This window comes from Bombina bombina, chromosome 9 (genome assembly GCF_027579735.1).
Source record: "Bombina bombina isolate aBomBom1 chromosome 9, aBomBom1.pri, whole genome shotgun sequence".
Classification (NCBI taxonomy): Eukaryota; Metazoa; Chordata; class Amphibia; order Anura; family Bombinatoridae; genus Bombina; species Bombina bombina.
The window spans coordinates 74,612,959-74,633,013 of record NC_069507.1 but is presented as its reverse complement, the minus strand read 5'-3'; the positions used below and the strand labels follow the sequence as shown (position 1 = coordinate 74,633,013).

The window sequence follows — 20,055 nt, the reverse complement described above, 5'->3', positions numbered from 1 at the left end:
GCAGAAAAACAATACCATTTAATTTTACACTTTGATTATATGGCTTGTGGTTGGCTGCACAAATACAATTTTATAGGCTAGTGAAAGTAGGTCTAAGATTTCCAAAAACTTTATGCTCTTCTATTAAAAGTTAGCAGACTTTTGTGTAATTGTTTTAATGCAAAAGAACATTAAAAAATGTTTAAATTATTACAATTTAAATGTAATAAATGTAAAGACTTTTTTGAAAATGGAAGAAATTTACTTCCAATTCCTAAACTTTTTAGATTACCCCCGTCTATCTCATAAAAAAGTGTTTGGCTAGCTCCTCAATATTCTTGCTAGTTATAAATTATACATTTCTCAGAGTATGTTTTAGTGTAATTCTTGGGGTGAAAAATCATTATTAGTGATAAAATAAACCTCAAGACAATGTTTTGTTTAAAACATGATAAACAAAACATTCAGTGCTGTTATTCGCCTACAAATCTTCTCAAAACCTAAAGGAATTGCATAAAAATATTATTACAATATTAAAGGATAAATGTGATGCAGTGTTTAATTTAAATATGATCTAAATCTAAGAATAAAAAAATAAATTCAGTGGGAATAACTAATATATGAAATTGTCTGTCCAGAATTATATAGAGCCCATAGATACTATGGAGATTGTAGCTGTTTATCTCTGATACTAAAAGAGCCAAAATGAAACAGAATTTTAGTATCTTCCTTCATGTGCACATGTAAACCAATCAGCTTCTGTATAGACAGATAGGTGTGTGTGTATATATATAGAGAGAGAGATAGATAGATAGATAGATAGATAGATAGATAGATAGATATACATATACAAGTACCAGAACCAAGCACTCACGTTTCCAAACTGTATATACAGCTGCAAGGGTGCACGTTAATACTATACATATGTATCCTTCATCAAAAGCAGCGTTCAATGGTCTTAATTGCAGTGTCAAATCAAATCTTTAAGTTATATATATATATATATATATATATATATATATATATATATATATATATATATATATATATATACTGTGTATATATATACATATACATACACACACATATTAATTCCAAATGATGCACTCTTACTTAAACTTTAAGAACAAAATCCAACAAAAGTCTCAGTATACACCACTGTCTATAGTGTGAAAATGGGAAGCTGGTATTTTCAACAAACTTTAATTAAAGTTTACAATTTACAATTAAAATTTGTTGAAAAGACCAGCAAGTAATTCTTCCCATTTGCACACTATAGACCAGGGGTCGACAAATAGGCTTAAAAATAAGGAGTAAGAATATTTAGCAGCCAGAAATACTTTTAGGAGCCAGACAATAGTATTTGTATTTAGTTATATGGAGAATAACACAAAAAATCAGGAGCAAGGGGAAAATTCTAGTACCCAATGGCTCCCTGGCTCCTGGGTTTGTCGAGCCCTGCTATAGACAGTGGAGTATAGTGGGACTTTTGTTGGATATATATGTTACAGGTAAAGTAAGGAATCCAGGTAATCCTAGGATTTCCCGGGTAAAACGGGCATTATCCAAGCGACTGTGGGTAAAGCCTGATGTACTAGAATTCCCCCATCTGCACTAATTATGTCGCCTCTGTCTGGGCGTTCAAAAAAGGTGCTCCGCCGATCCTCTGGCATCCACCCCAAGTGAACCTTGGGGAATAAGGTATACAAGGGGGGCTTTGCCCCCCTTGAACCCCCAGGCGGAGGCAAAAAAGATAGTGAAGATGTGGGAATTACAGTGCATGCTATATATCTTTGATGTGGTGACGCCACACTCTTAAAGGATTTATGATCATACATCGGGCTTTACCCACAGCCGCTTAGGTAATGTATGTATATGTGTGTATAATAATCAAATTTACATACTTATTAAATAATACATACTTTCAACTCTTGTTTCCTATTTCGTTAAAGGGACAGTCAAGTCCAAAAAAAACTTTCATGTTTCAAATAGGGCATGCAATTTTAAACAACTTTCCAATTTACTTTTATCAACAATTTTGCTTTGTTCTTTTGGTATTCTTAGTTGAAAGCTAGACCTAGGAAGGCTCATATGATAATTGCTAAGCCCTTGAAGGCCGCCTCTAATCACATGCTTTTGTATGTGCTTTTCACAGCAGGGGAGAGCTAGCTCAGGTAAACCCTATAGATAACATTGTGAGCACGCCCGTGAATTGTGGCAGACACTGCACTAATTGGCTAAAATAAAAGTCAATAGATAATAAATAAAATGTCATGTGATCAGGGGGCTGTCAGAAGATGCTTAGATACAATGTAATCACAGAGGTAAAAAGTATATTAATATAACTGTGTTGGTTATGCAAAACTGGGGAATGGATAATAAAGGGATTATCTATCTTTTAAAACAACAAAAATTCTGGTGTTAACTGTCCCTTTAAGTTCACAATACTACATAATTTGAACATGCCATGATTCTACTGAACATTATAGGGTCAGTTTATTATTGTGCGGACGGACATGATACTGCAGATTTGCAGCCAATCGGCCGCTAGCGGGGATTGTCAATCAACCCGATTGTATTTGATCGGGCTGATTGCTGTTCGCCACCTCAGAGGTGGCGGATGAGTTAAGGAGCAGCGCTCTTAGGACCGGTGCTTCTTAATTTCTGCTTCAGGCGGAACTGAAGCGGAGTGGGTCGGAAACAGCATCCGGTGCTTCATAAATCGACCCCTACATCTAGAGTCCACCAGCCATTAAAATTAATGAGCCCTCCAAAAGTATGATTAGAAGAAAATAAGATGAAATTGAAATTATTATGTGATGCATTCAAAGCTGGCTTACAGTTCCAGCCAAACTTTCTCAAATGCTGCAAACCAATGCGGCATACTCTGATTTTATGCAGTATATTTAGCTTGTTACAAGTTCATTTCAATTGAATTAAAAGAACACTGAACCCTCTAAAAAGTGTTAGTTTTCAACTAATTTATAATCGTCTCTAAGGGAAAGATCAAATAAGAAGATCTGGCTTTTTAAACCTAACATGGCAGTGTCCATTACTAAAATGAAACTAAAAGGTTACACTTATATTAACTATGTACTTATACAACTAATATAATTGAAAAAAAAAAATTACATATTAGTTTCAGATTAATCTTTGCTCTGAATACATCAACATGTCTAGAATTTTCGTTTAGGGTTTAGTGTCCCTTTAACATATTATTTAAAATAATTACACCTTAAAAAGTAGCTAGGTTATACAGGAACAGAGACAATTAGGATCAGCATAAACATTAAACTGACAATCACTGGCTGTGTTTTACTCATGTGTTTAGATTTGTCGCTGCTCCAGGGAGTGACTTTAACTATGTGTTTAACCACTTTTTGTAGTATTATTCCTGAATAAATTGTACCTTTAATACCTAAGATGCTAAATAAAACATACCAACTAGTACTTATAATTTAGCATATGATACCATATTCAGCATATGAACCTTATAGACAGAAGATACTTACTTGTGCAACTCTTGCTGCGTAAATCTGATTTAACACAGAGCTTGACAGATCAAGGGAACCAAAAATCCACAGCTACTAGTATTTTACTGGTGCTTCCTAATTTCCTAGATCATTCCATATATATTGGTATTACATTTTTTTTAATTTTTTTTTTTTTAAAACATAGTTGGAACCTACAGAAATGTGAAGGTGGTGCCTCAGTTTTCTGTCTGGTTCCTCAGTTTCATGAAAATTTGTCAAGATAAAAAAATAAAAAATATACAAAAAAAAGGATACCCCCCCCCCCCACACACACACACACACAGAAATAACACCTAGAATGAAAATCTTTCATCTCTTCTGGGAAACTGGATAGCGCAAAATTAAAATTGACATATTCTTCTATAAATTCGTTTTATATCACTATTGACTACAACAAAATATTTTTTGACCAATCTGTCAATGCAATTCAGAATTACAAGAAAGAAAGAAAAATCCAGATAAAATAAATATCAGATAATGATATCAAAACAGCAACACGGACATAGTTCTGTGTTATTATATTGTACACACCATCAATACAGAGATTTTCAAGGCAAGGGCACATTGGTCTTAATATAACTTAGCCCATAACCTTTCAATGACCACATCCCTACTATTTAAGACAAGATGCATCTATATTAGAAATCTGACTTAAATCTGAAAGGTTGGCCTTTGTCATTGGGACTACTTAAATGCTAACAACTGTTCACTATTTTCATGCACGTCCACATTCCGGTTATATTTTGAATGTCTGCTTAAATACAGAGCTTTCTCCTTATGGAAATGTGATCAGAGGGTCAGACATTATTTTAAGACTAATTTTTATTTATTTATTTTTTACTTGGATGTTAACTGCATTGCATTGACAATCAACATGGGGATAGTATTCTCAAACCAGAGGCTTTGGTAATAAAACGAAAGTAGAGTCCATAATAAATAATCTATATAAACCAAGTAAAAGAACAAAACCATATGTTAATGAAAGACTTCAACCATTTTGTTCCAGAATTGATAACCAATGCACATTATTTTTATAAACAAGTTTTTTTTATCTTATTACGGATGACAAACGGCAGAATTAAAAGTTCCAATACAGTACATTTGTCAAATGATACAGATAGTGATAAATAATGTTAATGGATTATTTATGAAGTGAAAGGTGGAAAAAATGCACAGTCACATTAATAAAGTAGAAATATATTGTTTAAACAAAGGTTTTATTTATATTATTTTGGGATGTTGTTGATCATGTGATTCTTTTGGATAAATACAAGATAATCATGAATATGTATGGCCTGATACCTAGGAGAAAGTTTGATCTTTTAAATTAAGACTGAAATGGTAAGATTTCAACCACTTGTTAACCAACACCCCTTTCCATCAGAGACTAAAAACAGACACTCATTCTCAAGGCCAGAGATGGATAACAGGAAGTACATAGGATGCAGGCCTCATCTTTTTCTCTGGCAAATTTCGGGATGTACCACTCTACTCCCAGAAAACATTTCACCTTTATATTAACCTACAAGACAACTGCACTACCTCTCTACTACCCTTTAATCTTGACATACACTCTTCAGAATACCCAACTGATGTAAACCCTTTGCAATACGCTCAGTATAAAAGGTATACCTCACTTTACAGCGCATCACTTTACAGTGCCTCGTTAATACAGAGCTTTGTGGAGCTGAAGTTCAACCTTCAAGGATTTTGAAACAGTGCTGTGATCATCGTGAGATTGCGAGAAAAGTGACTGGCACCATTTTGTTATGCACAGTTCACTCTGTTTACCACATTACAGTGCACTCTGTGTCTCAGTGCTATAGTCTGGCATATTGTACTACAGTAATTTACTATTTTACAGGTACAGTATTTATTGAATACTAATTGAATACTGTACCGTGCTAGTGTTAAATCAAACATGTTTTCAAGTCTTTAAACACACTGGCAAGTGAAAAGAAAGCTAAAACTGCCTTGTTTCACTTTAAAGCGGTTTTCACTTTACAGCGGGGCTCCGGTCCCTAACCCGCTGTATGAGCAGGGTACACCTGTATGTGAACTTATAATTGATACCTATTTCACATCACAATGTTAAGGTATTTAATGCCCTCAGGCAATCCAACAGTTTATCAAAACCACACAAATTTTAACATTTTGCCAAAAACATATTTTAGAGAAAATAAATATAATATTCTTAAACAATGCAACAAGAAAAAGACTGAATTAAATAAATGTAAGCACATTGAGAAGATTTGCTTGGCATAAGTGGTTAATGTGTTTTGTAACAGGAAATACAATAGTTTGTATGGCATTTGGAATGATCAGTTTAGGTTCATTCATTTTTTTACTGATTACTCTTGATCCATTTCACCCTACATAGAATAGCATCTGTGTGCCTTTTCAGATCCCCTCTATTCAGTTTGTTATTAAACAGATCTCCATGGGAACTGATACACACACAGGCACCACACATTATTATTTTTATTTTTTTTAAATAAAGCTATTTTGTCAAAGCTTATGAAAGCTGCCTCTTATTTTATTTATCTTTTGATGTGTGTGTTAAGTGTGCAGCAAAAATGAGATGGATGAGCAGCACTGTATATGCAGAGAAGGGAGGAGGAGATGGGGGATGAGATATACTGGCTAATGGGATATTAAATATCTTGAAACATGCATTTTGAGCCATGTACTCACAGCTTCTAAAAGCCAATAATGCTCTGGACTTCCTCTATTTAATTTCCAAAGGGGGCTTTAATGACACATTAGATCGATGCAACTTTCCCATTGTCTATAGATCAGTTACATCTCCTTAAAGTGGCAACATCATGGCTTAGGAAATACAACAGGAGAAATATGTATTTATTTTTTTTAAAAAATTGACATTTAGAGAACTAGGTAGAACTTTTTTTCTTCTTTTTTTTTAATAACAGGAAGTTGTCTAACAGCTGATTCCCCCATTTTCTTTCCTTTAGATGTTTAATTGTTCTGCGATGTTTTAACCTCTCTGGAGTTCTTTGGCAGAAATAGATTTATCTTTTTTTCAGTGCTGGATATCAGCCATCATTTTCAACATAATGTTTTAACCTTGGATTTGCTCAATTTGTGCTGGGAAACATTAAAAAAAAAATCCATAAACAGAGGTGGATTATCAAATAGCCACAAACATTCTAAATTAACTCTTTCTCCGCCAAAAGCAAAACCAACAATAAATGATCAGCAACATATCACGATTAGAGAACATATTAGCAGAAGAAGTTGTCCTACCTTTCAGATTTGGTGAATTTTTTAAACGATTGCCTGGTGAGGTCATGGTAAGATCTAAAGCTCTGAGGTTCTGCAGAGATGCCCTGTGCCCTGGTTGTCCTTGGTCCTATATGGGGGCTGCTTGGCACTGCCAGTACAGATTGGTATTTATGCAATTTCCTTTTCAACTCCTGAATTTCCTCCTCTTTTTCTAACAACCGATTTTCCAAATCCCTGATTCTTTCCTCCTTCAGCATAAGGATTTTAGCAAAGTCTTCTTCCAAGTCACTCATCTTCTCAACTTTTGAGCTCCTATAGCAGTTACAGCAGAATAGTTGAATGAATTCTTCTGGATGCAGACAGAGATATCTGGAATGGGTGCCTGCCTGGCTTCTGGTAAACTTTCTTATCTCCTGATTGCTGAATGGACTGAAAAAAAGAAGAAGAAGAAAAAAAACAACGTTGGGGAGTCAGTGCTAAGCCAGAGTCCCTCCTGAGAATTGGTAATTAGCTTTCATTGAGAAACCAATTAGAGCTGCCTTGTCAGACCCCTGTAGGATCACTCCATGTAAAAGGGAGAATCAACCTCCCCCTACAGAGCTTCTAAATGTGAGATCAGAGCTTTATCTCACCAGAACCACTCTTCACCACTAAGGGGCAAGAAGAAGAGAATGAAATAAAAAAAAAAAAAAAAAAAAAGAAGCTTTGTGCCACTCTCCAAGTCTTGAAATAGAAACAATTACCATGTGATCTTAAAGGGTGACGCAGCTCCCTGTAACTGGATCCTGCGAGTCTGAATCCATAGGAGAAATAAGAAGGAAAAAAAAAAGATCTGTTTATATTTTAAACCTTTTACAGATATGAGTCTGTGACTTGCAGCGTCCTGACATGTATTTTACTTCCCATCTGCTAGGAGGGAGGATTCTTCTAGCTCAGCTGTGATGATCCTGCAGCAGCCTGGCAAATTTGCTACAACTCCATTAAACACAGACTCAAAAGTGGATACATGAAAATATGGCACAGACAACCTTGTTTGTAGAAGATCTGCACAACTGCTTTACTTTTCAGCTGATCCCTAGAGGTGGCAGGGCACACACAAGCTCTTGTTGTTTGCTATTTTTATGTTGTGGGTTAGAACATTCCGATTTTAAACATTTATCTAGTTAATAGCTAGGAAGCTATTTTTTTTATATGACAGCAGACTGTACTGGTTCACTGGTAGGTTCTGGAGGTAAGTAGTTGTGGAAATAAAGTTATAGGATTCATGGCATGACTGATTGTACTAACAAGAAAATATAGTTTTTTAGCAATAGATCATCTAGTTAGCACAAGACTTAGTACACACATTTAGTAATTATTTTTTTTTTACATGTACTTCTGTATAGAACTCACAAATGTGTGTATATATTCTGTATATAGATATATATGTGTGTGTATTTTTGTATATATGTGTGTGTATGTGTGTGTATATATATGTGTATACAGTATATATATATATATATATGTTTGTGATTGTGTGTGCATATGTGTGTGTGTGTGTGTATGCTTGGGTGTATGTGTGTGTGTGTCTATATACATATATCTGTGTATGTGTCCACAACTCCAATTCTTGATCTAGCTAAAAACTTTTAAGATTTTAAAACCTATATATCATTGGGTTTTAAAAAAAATGTTCTGTGGATTTTATACTACACCAGTATGTGACATGTCACATTCCAGGATTTAAGCACATAAAGGAGATTTTTGCAGTGTTAGGGGCAGCCAATATTGAAACACCTTGTAAGTTGGTGACTGGCCATACTGCTTGATTAAGATTTCAGTTCTATTAAAAATAAAAGCATAGATGATTCTGTGCAGGCAATTTTTTTGCAGCATTTCAAAAAGTTTTTGTTTATATTTGAATGTGGATATGAACTAATACACTTTGTTGCATTTCTCCCATGTGTGTATTATATAAATATTTAGTTCATTTCAGTCAAAAGATACAAAGTATAATAGATATTGGTACCACAAACGGTTTCTAATGTTTAAACACTGGGAAACATAATAAAAAAAGTATCACTAATTTTTTAGTACTTTAATAATATACATTACATTTTTGGGGGCTTGAATATTAAAGGAACATTATAGTGGAAAAATGATATGCTCATATATGATAAAGCATGTCATTTTTGCACAACTCATCCTGAAACTCTATGTATTTAACCCTTGCAGGGGGTTGAAAATATAAAGTCCAACTTTGGAGCTGCTGGTCTCAAGTATGAAACAACCATTGAGCCCATTACAGGCAGTGTTTTACTTTACCTATGTGCTTAACCCATTACTAAGAGTTCCATGGTGAATAGTTTAAATATGACCTGCCCTATGAGCATGCTCTTTTTTGCACTGCACTCTTTCTTTAATTTTAAATAATAGTAAAAATGACAACACAGTATTGAATAAATACACTTGTTAGTGTTTTTACACTGAAGAAATCCTAAAAGGGACATTATAGTTATAAAATGACATGCTCTATATCGTTTAATTGTATCATCACCGACACTGCAATTATAGGTGTTTTACCTACAAAAGGGGTTAAGCTAACAGTTAAAAAAACTTGGGACTCACAGACCACTGCTGGTCCCAAGAGGAAACTGCCACTGATACCATTAGCAGAGATAGTTGCATGACCCAGCTTGCAACTATCACTACTAATTGAAGCAGCAGCAGTTTCCGCTTGCGACCAGCAGTGCTCTGTGTATTCCATGAGGTACTTTAACTATGTGTTTAACCCTTAGCAACATTTCTTATTCATGAGAGCATATAATTGTAGCACTATATTGGTTCTCTTATTATTTGAATTATTATTATGAAGTTGCTGGATGGGGTCAGTTTGATACTTTTCAGTATAATATAAATATTTAAAAATGTTACTTAAAGGTCCATTATACACTCAAAATGTTTTATTGTTTATATAGATAATCCCTTTATTACCCATTCCCCAGTTTTGCACAGAAAACATGGTTATATTAATACACTTTTTACCTCTGTGATTACCTTTTATCTAAGCCTCTTCTGACAGCCAACTGATCGCATGACTTTTTATTTATTATCTATTAACTTGCATTTAAGTCAATTAGTAATGTGTTGTGCACAAAACACGGACGTGAGCACAATGTTATGTATATGATTCACATGAACTAGCACTCCCCTGTTGTGAAAAGCTAATAAAAAAGCATTTGATAATAGGCTGTCTGTAGTGGCTTAGAAACAGGCAGACATTTTAAGGGGAGGTTTAAATGTTATAAAGTATATTAATATATTGGTTGTGCAAAGTTGGGGAATGGGTATAGTAAAGGCATTATCTATCTTTTTAAAAAATAACAATTTTTGTATTGTCTGTCCCTTTAAGCTATCCAATGCACACATTAATTGGAGAATTTAACACAAAATTATCATTTGTGCAACAAACATTGAAAAATAAATTAACATTAGATCATTTTTTGCTTAAAGGGACAGTATACACTCATTTTCATATAACTGCATGTAATAGACACTACTATAAAGAATAAGATGCACATATACTGATATAAAAATCCAGTATAAAACTGTTTAAAAATGTACTTAGAAGCTTTCAGTTTAGCTCTGTTGAAAAGGCAGTTGGAAAGCCCACTGCAAGTGGCAAATAAGACACTCCCCCCTCCCCCTTCTTTTGCATATGAAAAGACCCTTTACACAAACAGGAGCAAGCTGAAGAAGGTAGCTGACGGTATTCAAATAAAACTTTGGGGCTTGGTTAGGAGTCTGAAAATCAGAGCAATGTTCTTTAAAAATAAGCAAAATTATACATTTAAAAAAAAAAAAAAACTTTATGGGCTTTATAAATAGATCATCTACAAAACATTTATGCAAAGAAAAAATGAGTGTATAATGGCCCTTTAATATTGGCTTAAATTGTTGTTGGGTAGTCAGTGAAGTTAGTCAGGTAGGTTGTGTGCTCATTAAATAGGTATAGTGAGAACACTGCCTTAACACATTGTAACATAAAAGGAAAAAAGCTACATTTAATTTTTGGATAACTGATGAATTCTATTTTCTTATGCGTAGAGTGACACCTTGTGTTCAAATTCCCTAGTGCCAAGGCAAGTATTGTTAGGGTCACACAAGTCCATTGTTTCTGTGTTGTGCACACGCTTTGAATGAACTGACAATTAGTGTCTCTTAATGAACATAGGCAAACCCTGGATTTATCTCTTTTCATTGCTATTTTTAGCTATTCAGACCCCTTTTTCTGCAGTTACATAATCAACAAGCTGTTGTATACTCCCTTGTATGGTATTTCTACAACTTGACTAGCTGAACTGCGCAGGGCTCTTTTTTTTTGGCTTTGGGTTGAGATTTTCTTTCCTTCATAGTATTAATCCAATGTTTTTCCATGAAGGGAAGTTTATAAATAAGTTAGAGGAATTTTAACTTGTTTGCTAACATAAAATAAAATAGTGTTAAATGACCACAGGCTCATGGGAATTGAAGTGAATGACTAACAAGAGATTCACACAGAAACAACATAAAACTCAGATTTTATTTTTAAATTTATTTTGTTAATTTGTGTTTTTGCACTTATTTTGCTTCAGATGTGTATTGTGAGGCAGCAAGTCTATTAAAAAAATGCAGTTAAAGGGACAACAGGAAAATCAAAATGAACCTTGCATGATTCAGACAGAGCATAGCATTTAAAAAAAGTTTATAATTAAAGGGACAGTCTAGTCCAAAATAATCTTTCATGATTCAAATAGAGCATGTAATTTTAAAATTTTTCCAATTTACTTTTATCACCAATTTTGCTTTGTTCTCTTGGTATTCTTAGTTGAAAGCTTAACCTAGGAGGTTCATATGCTAATTTCTTAGACCTTGAAGGCCGCCTCTTAAGAATGCATTTTAACAGGTTTTTCACCACTAGAGGGTGTTAGTTCATGCGTTTCATATAGATAACACTGTGTTCATGCATGTGAAGTTACCTGGGAGCCATCACTGATTGGCTAAACTGCAAGTCTGTCAAAAGAACTGAAATAAAGGGGCAGTTTGCAGAGGCTTAGATACAAGATAATCACAAAGGTAAAAAAATATATAAATATAACCGTGTTGGTTATGCAAAACTGGGGAATGGGTAATGAAGGGCGTATCTATCTTTTAAAACAATAACAATTCTGGTGTAGACTGTCCCTTTAACTTCTATTATCAAATTTGTTTTGTTCCCATGATATTCTTTGTTGAAGAGATACCTAGGTAGCATCTGGAGCACTATATGGCAGGAAATAGTGCTGCCATCTAGTGCTCTTGCAAATGGATAACATTCTTGCAAAACTGCTGCCATATAGTGCTCCGGAAAGCATACCTCCCTGCTTTTTAACAAAGAGTTCCAAGAGAACAAATAAACACTGGTAATATAAATAAATTAAAAATAAATAAATGTATTCTCCATCTTAATCATGAAAGAAACAAATTGAGTTTCATATCTGTTTAAACAACTTTACAATTGGCTTCCATTATCTAATTATATTCATTCTCCTGGTATTCTTTGTTAAAAATGCATACCTAGTAGATAGGCTCCGGAGCAGCAATGCACTACTGAGAGCTAGCTGATGATTGGTGACTGAACATGTATGAGTCTTGTCATTGGCTCACCTTCTAGCTCACAGTAGTGCATTTCTGCTCCTTTAACAAAGGATACCAAGATAATGAAGTAAATTTAGAAAGTGCATGACATTTTAAGAGACTTTTCAATGTACTTCTGTTGTTACATTTACTTGGTTCTCTTGGTATCCTTTGTTTGAAAACATATCTAGGTTGGCTCATGAGCAGCAATGTACTTCTGAGGGATAGCTGGTTATTGGTGGCTACACTCCTTTATGCCTCTTGCCATTGGCTCACATTGGGCTTAAAGGGACATGAAACTCAACATATTTCTTTCATGCATCAGATAGAGAATACTCTTAAACAAAATTCCAATTTACTTTGATCATCTAATTTGCTTCATTCCTAAAATATTCTGTGTTGAAGAAATAGCAATGCACAGGGGTGAGCCAATCACACGAGGCATCTATGTGCAACCACCAATCAACAGCTACTGAGCCTATTTAGATATGTTTTTCAACAAAGGATATGAAGAGGATGAAGCAAAATAGATAATAGAAGTAAATTGGAAAGTTGTTTAAAATTGCATGCTCTTTCCAAATCATAAAAGAAAAATAAAGAACTTATTTTTAGGAACCAGGGGATTTTGATGTGACCTTGGGAGAGACAGGGAGTGAGTTGCTGTATGACCTTGGGGCTGATTTATCACGGCCCGAATAGGGCCGTATACCCCTGAAACAGGAGTTAAGAAGCCTAAGTCTTAAGACCTTAACTCGCCCGCCTGCTCTGAGGTGGCGGACAGCAATCCGTCCAATTGTATAGGATCGGGTTGACTGACACCCTCTGCTAGCAGCCGATTGGCCGCGAATCTGTAGGGGGCTGCATTGCACAAGCAGTTTACATTGGATCATGTCCGCCAGACACATGATAAATCAGCCCCCATGTCTGTAAGAAGCAGACCAGGTTTTCTAAAGAAATTTGCTTTGAGATTTTTAGGCAAACTAGACTTGTGTATATGTCAGTATGTCATTTTTTATATGTAATTTACCTCCAATTTGTTTTCTTTTGCAGCTTCTCGAGCCGTATGGCAGCAGTGAGTGTTTCAGCCAACATAAAGGTCATTTCCTCTAGTGCACTCACTGTGCATTACTCAAGCCAGAGAGATTAAATGCCATGGGCTATATCCTTCTATTCGGCTGAACCACCCACTTGTTGATTATAATAAAACTAAAAAAGCTTCTGGTATGGGGCAGAAGAGGGAAGGTGCAAAAGATAAAAGGGACATAAAAGTGAAAAATAAACTTTAAAGGGGCATGATACCAAAATGTTGAAGCACTTGAAAGTGATGCAGCATAACTGTAAAAACTAGAAAATATCACCTGAGCATCGCTATGTAAAAAAGGAAGATATTTTACCTCAAAATTTCCTCACATCCCATTGTAAAGGGACATTAAGCAACCAATCAGGATGCTAGTCCTAGGACTTGCAAGGGAGCGTACATCTGGCATGTGCAAGCAAAGTCATGTTATTTCCCTACTCAGTTTAAGGAAGTTTACTATGAAATCTTGCAAGATTTCAGTGAAATCTTCATGAGACCACAGTAAAGCAAACCATGACCTAAGCACGGCTGATAATGATTAACAGTTTTTTTGTTGTTTTTTTTTTTTAACTTGCAGCTGGACAGTAGCTAAAGGATAACTGTTCACAGAGCACTTATTATTGTGAACTGAAAACATTTTGAGGTAAAATATTTTTTTTTTTACATAGAGATGTTCATGTGATCTTTTATTGCCAGCTTTATATAGTTGCATCACTTTCAAGTTATTTAGCATATGGGTATTATGTCCCTTTAATTATTCAGATAGAACATGCAATTTTAAGATACTTTTCAATTTACATTTATAAGCACATTTACTTTTGTTATTTCATTATCCTTTGTTAAAAAAGCATACCTAGGTAGCCCAGGCACAGCAATGCATTACAAGGAACCTGATGCTGATTGGTAGCTACACATATTTTGCTGTTGCCAATGGCTCGCCAGTTGCGTTCAGCAAACTCACAGTAGTTTATTGATGCTCTGGAGTTGAATTTGCCTATGCAAGCAACAGTGCAATAATGAGATACAGGGTTCTTTAAACTTTTTTTCCCAAGACACAGTGCCATGATACCACATACCTTCACGACCCTATTTTTATGCTTAGTCTGAAATGTTTTGAAGTAATATACAAGATAGCTGCAATTTTAAAATGTGTGCATACTTTACTCCTGATTGTAGTCAAACTTGAAAGTATTGTAAAAGTTAATAACACACACACTCTCATACAACAATCACACCACACACTCTCATAGAATACACACACCCTCATACAGCACACAGACACCACACACACTCTCTTACAACACACACTCTTACAACACACACTTATACAACACAAACTCTCAAACACACACACACCACAACACTCTCATACAACAATCACACCACATACTCATACAACACACACACACACACCACACACACACACTCTCATACAACAATCACACCACACACTCTCATAGAATACACACACCCTCATACAGCAAACAGACACCACACACACTCTCTTACAACACACACTCTTACAACACACACTTATACAACACAAACTCTCAAACACACACACACCACAACACTCTCATACAACAATCACACCACATACTCATACAACACACACACACACCACACACACTCTCTTACAAAACACACACACACACTCATACAGCAATCACACCACACACTCATACAACACACACACACCATACACCTTCTCTTACAACACACACACTCATACAACAATCACATCACACACTCATACAAAACACACACCACACACTCTCTTACAACACACCCAGTGCCCACATACCACACACACACACTCATACACCACACACACTCTCTTACAAAACACCCACATACCACACACACACTCATACAACATACACACACACTCATACAACACACACACCACTCACACACTCATAGAACATTCACACACCACACATACTCATACAACACACACACACTCTCATACACCACACCACACTCTAATACAACAGTCACACCACAAACTCTCATACAACACACACTCATATAACACACACACCACACACTCATATAAAACCCACATCACATACACTCTCCTACATCACACACACAAGTCGTGACCCAGTAAACATGGTGTTGCGATCCAGTAATGGATCCTGACCCACGGTTTGAAGAACCCTGCTCTATTGTGTTAGCACAAATCATTTTTATGTACGTTATGTCTCTTTAAATTTGGGGGTAAATTCAAATTTGAATTATATTGAATTTAAATTTGAATTATATTTATGATATTTTATATATTTAATGTGGAAAGGAATCTGTTGGAGTCGAAGTTGTGTTTACAGTAAAACATATTCAGATTGGGAATTTAAAGTGATATGTCACAGTGCTCATTTAGTAAAAAAAATGTATATGCTAAATCAAAGTAAACATAAAAAGAAATGGATTGTGTTAAACAAACAATTTACTTGTTAATGAGCACTTAGAAATTCACAGTTTAGCTACTGACCATAGTGACATAAGAGAGCTGACACGCTGAGAACTTAAGTTGCATTCTGCCTCTTCTAAACATGGCAAAGAAACTGACTTCCTTAACAGTAAGCCAGCTCATGTTGCTCTAGAAGATGTATGCCATTATGCTCTATATGCCTTCCTGTAGAGACCACAGCCCCCTTGTGGGGCTGTGTTAGGAAGCAATGGACCCTGCACAAATAAAATTGCAACAACAAAAAAGATACATTTAATTTTACTATAAACCACTGCTTTGTGTTTTTTTATTACAGCAATGCAGCAGACTGTTTTATTTCACTTTGTTTTAAAGCCATTTTATATTTGTGGATCAACTACCTTGTTTCCAGTTTAAGTTTATATAATAAAAAATGTGTGCCATACGAGATGAGGAATAGTAGACCATAATACTAGGACATTTTGTGTATATACCACAATTTGTTTTGCTATGGCTGTTTTACTATAGCATTGGAGTGTGTCTTCTTATTTTTTTATTCAATACATGTATCTTCTAGGAGCCTGATTGTACCAACCTGGTGTATTCCTGGTGTAAGATCAACTTTGAGATGTTTGGGAGGTTGCAGCGGGGCACATAGATGTAATATTTTTGTCTTAAAATATTGTTATTGTTTACATAATTGTAATTTGATATATATATTTTTCTTTTTCTGCCTGAAAACTTTCCATCCATTTAGTTGTTAAGGCTGTAGCTGTGGCTAAAGTTTATTTTAGCTGAACATGGGGTGTAAAAAATATTACAGCTTCACTTTAAATTCTACGTTTTGTGATGTCACTAGCACATTTCATCAAACTAACCTTGCCTTCCAGTTAAACCGGACAGATAGCTCGATAAATTGAGCAGCGCGTTGAGACCCTTACGGGTGATTAGCCACGCTTTACAAGTACCCAATACATACATGCATTTGTAATATTAGTCATATAATGTGCAGCCTGTTTCAACTTAAAATATAGTTGCATCGTATATCATATCAATAAACCATTTTTTATTCAAAACTTTGGAATTGGAATCTTCCCATTATGTCAACTGATAAACATTTTATTATGTCAGGAAAGTAATAGCAAGGTTTTAATACAACTGCAATTCCAACAAAGAATCTCATTGTTATCCAGCTGATGCAATACTTTTTTATTTTTTAATAAAAATGAATTTGGATTCCTACTGCTAATAAAATCCTCTGCGTACATATAACTGTGCTTAATCCATGCAATGGTTTTAAACATAGTTAAAGGGACATGAAACAAAAAATAAATAAATTCATAATTCAGATACAATTTTAAACATTCCAATTTTTTATATTATCTAATTTGCTTCATTCTTTAAATATCTTTTATTGGAGAAATAGCAATGCACATATGAGCAGCCACCAGTCAGCAGCCACTGAGCGTATTTATCTATACTTTTCAACAAAGGATATCAGGAGAATGAAGCAAATTAGATAATAGAAGTAAATTGAAAATGTGTTTAAAATTGCACGCTCTTTCTAAATAATGAAAGAAAAAAGTTGTGTTTCACATCCCGTTTGAAGTTATCTTCAGCAGCAATTCAAGGGATAGTGTAGTCAAAATTAAACTTTCATGATTCAGATAGAGCATGCAATTTTAATCAACTTTCTAATTTACTCCTATTATCACTTTTTCTTTGTTGTCTTTGTATTTTTATTTGAAAAATCAAGAATGTAAAGCTTAGGAGCTGGCCCATTTTTGGCTCAGCACCTGGGTAGCATTTTCTGATTGGTGTCTAAATGTATCCACCAATCAGCAAGCGCTACCCAGGTGCTAAATCAAAAATGGGCAGACTTCTAAGCTTACATTCAAATAAAGATGGCAAGAAAACAAAGAAAAATTAATAATAGGAGTAAATTAGAAAGTTGCTTAAAATTGCATGCTCTATCTGAATCATGAAAGTGTAATTTTGACTAGACTATTCCTTTAACTACAGGGAGCTTGCTAATTTCATAGGGTGAATCCAATGACAAGAGGCATATGTGTGTAGCCACCAATCAACAGGTAGCTTCCAGGAGCGCATTAATTCTCCTGAGCCTACCGAAATATGCTTTTCAACTAAGGATAGAAAGGAAACAAATTACATTTTATAATAAAAATCGTAGAATTTCTGTTCACCAAACATTTTATTTTATTAAAAACATAAATTTTGTATGTAAATTACTCGTATTAAATATGCACAGCATAAATCATAATTTAAGTATCATAGATGTGCAAAAAACATATAGAAATTTGTACTTATAAGTACAAAATACAAAGCGTAAATGTGTTTTTTTCCGTAAAATATGCTGAATATTAAATTGTCTCTCAAATCCCAGCGTAATTCCGTAAACATTTCCCCCCTGTAGATCTCACTGTTGGTATCTCGCCAATTAAAAGGTGGAGATCTTTTGTCAAAATACTCAAAACACTAATTACTGTGAAAGGAAAACCTATGCATGTGAAATAACAGTGAATTTAAAGTACAGTGCGCTGAAAACGTTGTTAGTTATTTGTATTAATCGCAAAATTCAAGTTTAAACATACGCCAGGTTCTCCCTGTATACTTCGTCTTTTTTAGAAAACTTTTAGAAAGCAGAAAGCTCTCATTATTTCTATTGGAGACAGTTTACCACTCAAAGGGTCAGCCCATTTTTTTAAATAGAATTCTATGAGCGCTGCCCTGTGAGTGTCGGCGTGCAAAACAACATTTAGAATTGCCCTTAAGTGCTTTTGCAATTGTCTTTTTATTATGCATTTATTTATTGAGTCCTTGTAGCCACCAATTAACAAGTGCTACCCAGGTCTGAACCAAAAATGGGCCAACTCCTAAGCTTACATTCTTGCTTTTTCAAATAAAGATGCAAAGAGAACAAAAAAAAAATAATACTAGGAGTAAATTAGAAAGTGGCTTAAAATGGCATGCTCTATCCGAATCATGAAAGTTACATTTTTACTAGACGATCGCTTTAGGAACACAATAATAGTTTTTTTATGTTTCCTTATCAGAATTGAAGGAATTGTACACTGTACAGTTTTACAGTAGAAAATGATATACGTCGTAGGAAATATTGCTGCCTGGTATATATATAGTTCTGGTCTCAGTGCATGAACTACTTTTTTGTGAAAAGTGCAATGTTTTTTTACACATAGCAGTTAGTACAATTTGACATTCTTTAAAATGATGTCTAAAACAACCATGCTATACATAAACTAAATGAATTACGTTCAGCATTGGACCACATGTCTATATCTAGACTTAAGTAAATATTAATCTTGAAATAAGGTGGCTAAGCTGGCAAGCAAAGATTAGTAACCCATTTCTAGTTTAAAATTGCTCACTGAATTCTTTGATAGTTTGGTGTTTCGTACATAGTGAGTTACTATTTTCATTTACATAACTGGTTCACTAATTTGAAGTTTACATTTTCCTTATCTTTTGTTCATAACACTATTGAAAACTGATTTTTTTTGTTTAACTGTTTATACACAGAACCACACACAAATACACACACATTTATGTAAATAAGTCATGCAATCCCAAAAATTTGGCGCAGCAAGTAGTGTTGAAAATTCTGGTCAGTTTCATCTTTATTTGCCTCTTGGCTTGCGATGAAAAGACCAACTTTAGCCACTGCTGTTTAAATTAGGTTATGTCATTTAAAACTGAATTGGTTTAGCTTGAAGGACAAGTAAAGGCATGTAAATTGCCCAACCCAATTTAAAATCCAGCACTGGTGAAAAATATGTCCTTTTATTCTGGGCCAATAATGAAATAGCGATCTCTGAATATATTCATATGACCTGCTATTCTATGATGCCAGTGGAATCAATTGATATTATTTTGTCAGCTTATGTTACACCACAGTGTGTACTATGTCTCAATTGACATCCTGACAGATGTCAAGACAAACTGGGGTGATAACGTAATGCATACGAATAATCAAAAATATATTTTTTCTAAAGCTTCATTCCTTTTTGAAATTGCTCCTCTCTTTTTATAGTATTATACCTCACATGGTATCACCACCACATAGTCATATTATCCAATATCAGATTAAAAATAAAATCTTATTCATATCATACAAAAGT

At 34.6% G+C, this 20,055-nt stretch overlaps 1 protein-coding gene across 1 annotated transcript in view; it reads right to left on the bottom strand.

Annotated features, from left to right (window-relative positions):
• PRKG1 (protein kinase cGMP-dependent 1) overlaps nt 1-7,422 on the bottom strand; it is a 1,360,211-nt gene extending 1,352,789 nt beyond the window's left edge. The window contains exon 1 of the mRNA XM_053692228.1: nt 6,777-7,422. Coding sequence (XP_053548203.1) covers nt 6,777-7,048 — 272 coding nt within the window. The 5' untranslated portion in view covers nt 7,049-7,422. The remainder of the gene's footprint in view (nt 1-6,776) is intronic.
• Between the last annotated feature and the right edge of the window lie 12,633 nt (nt 7,423-20,055).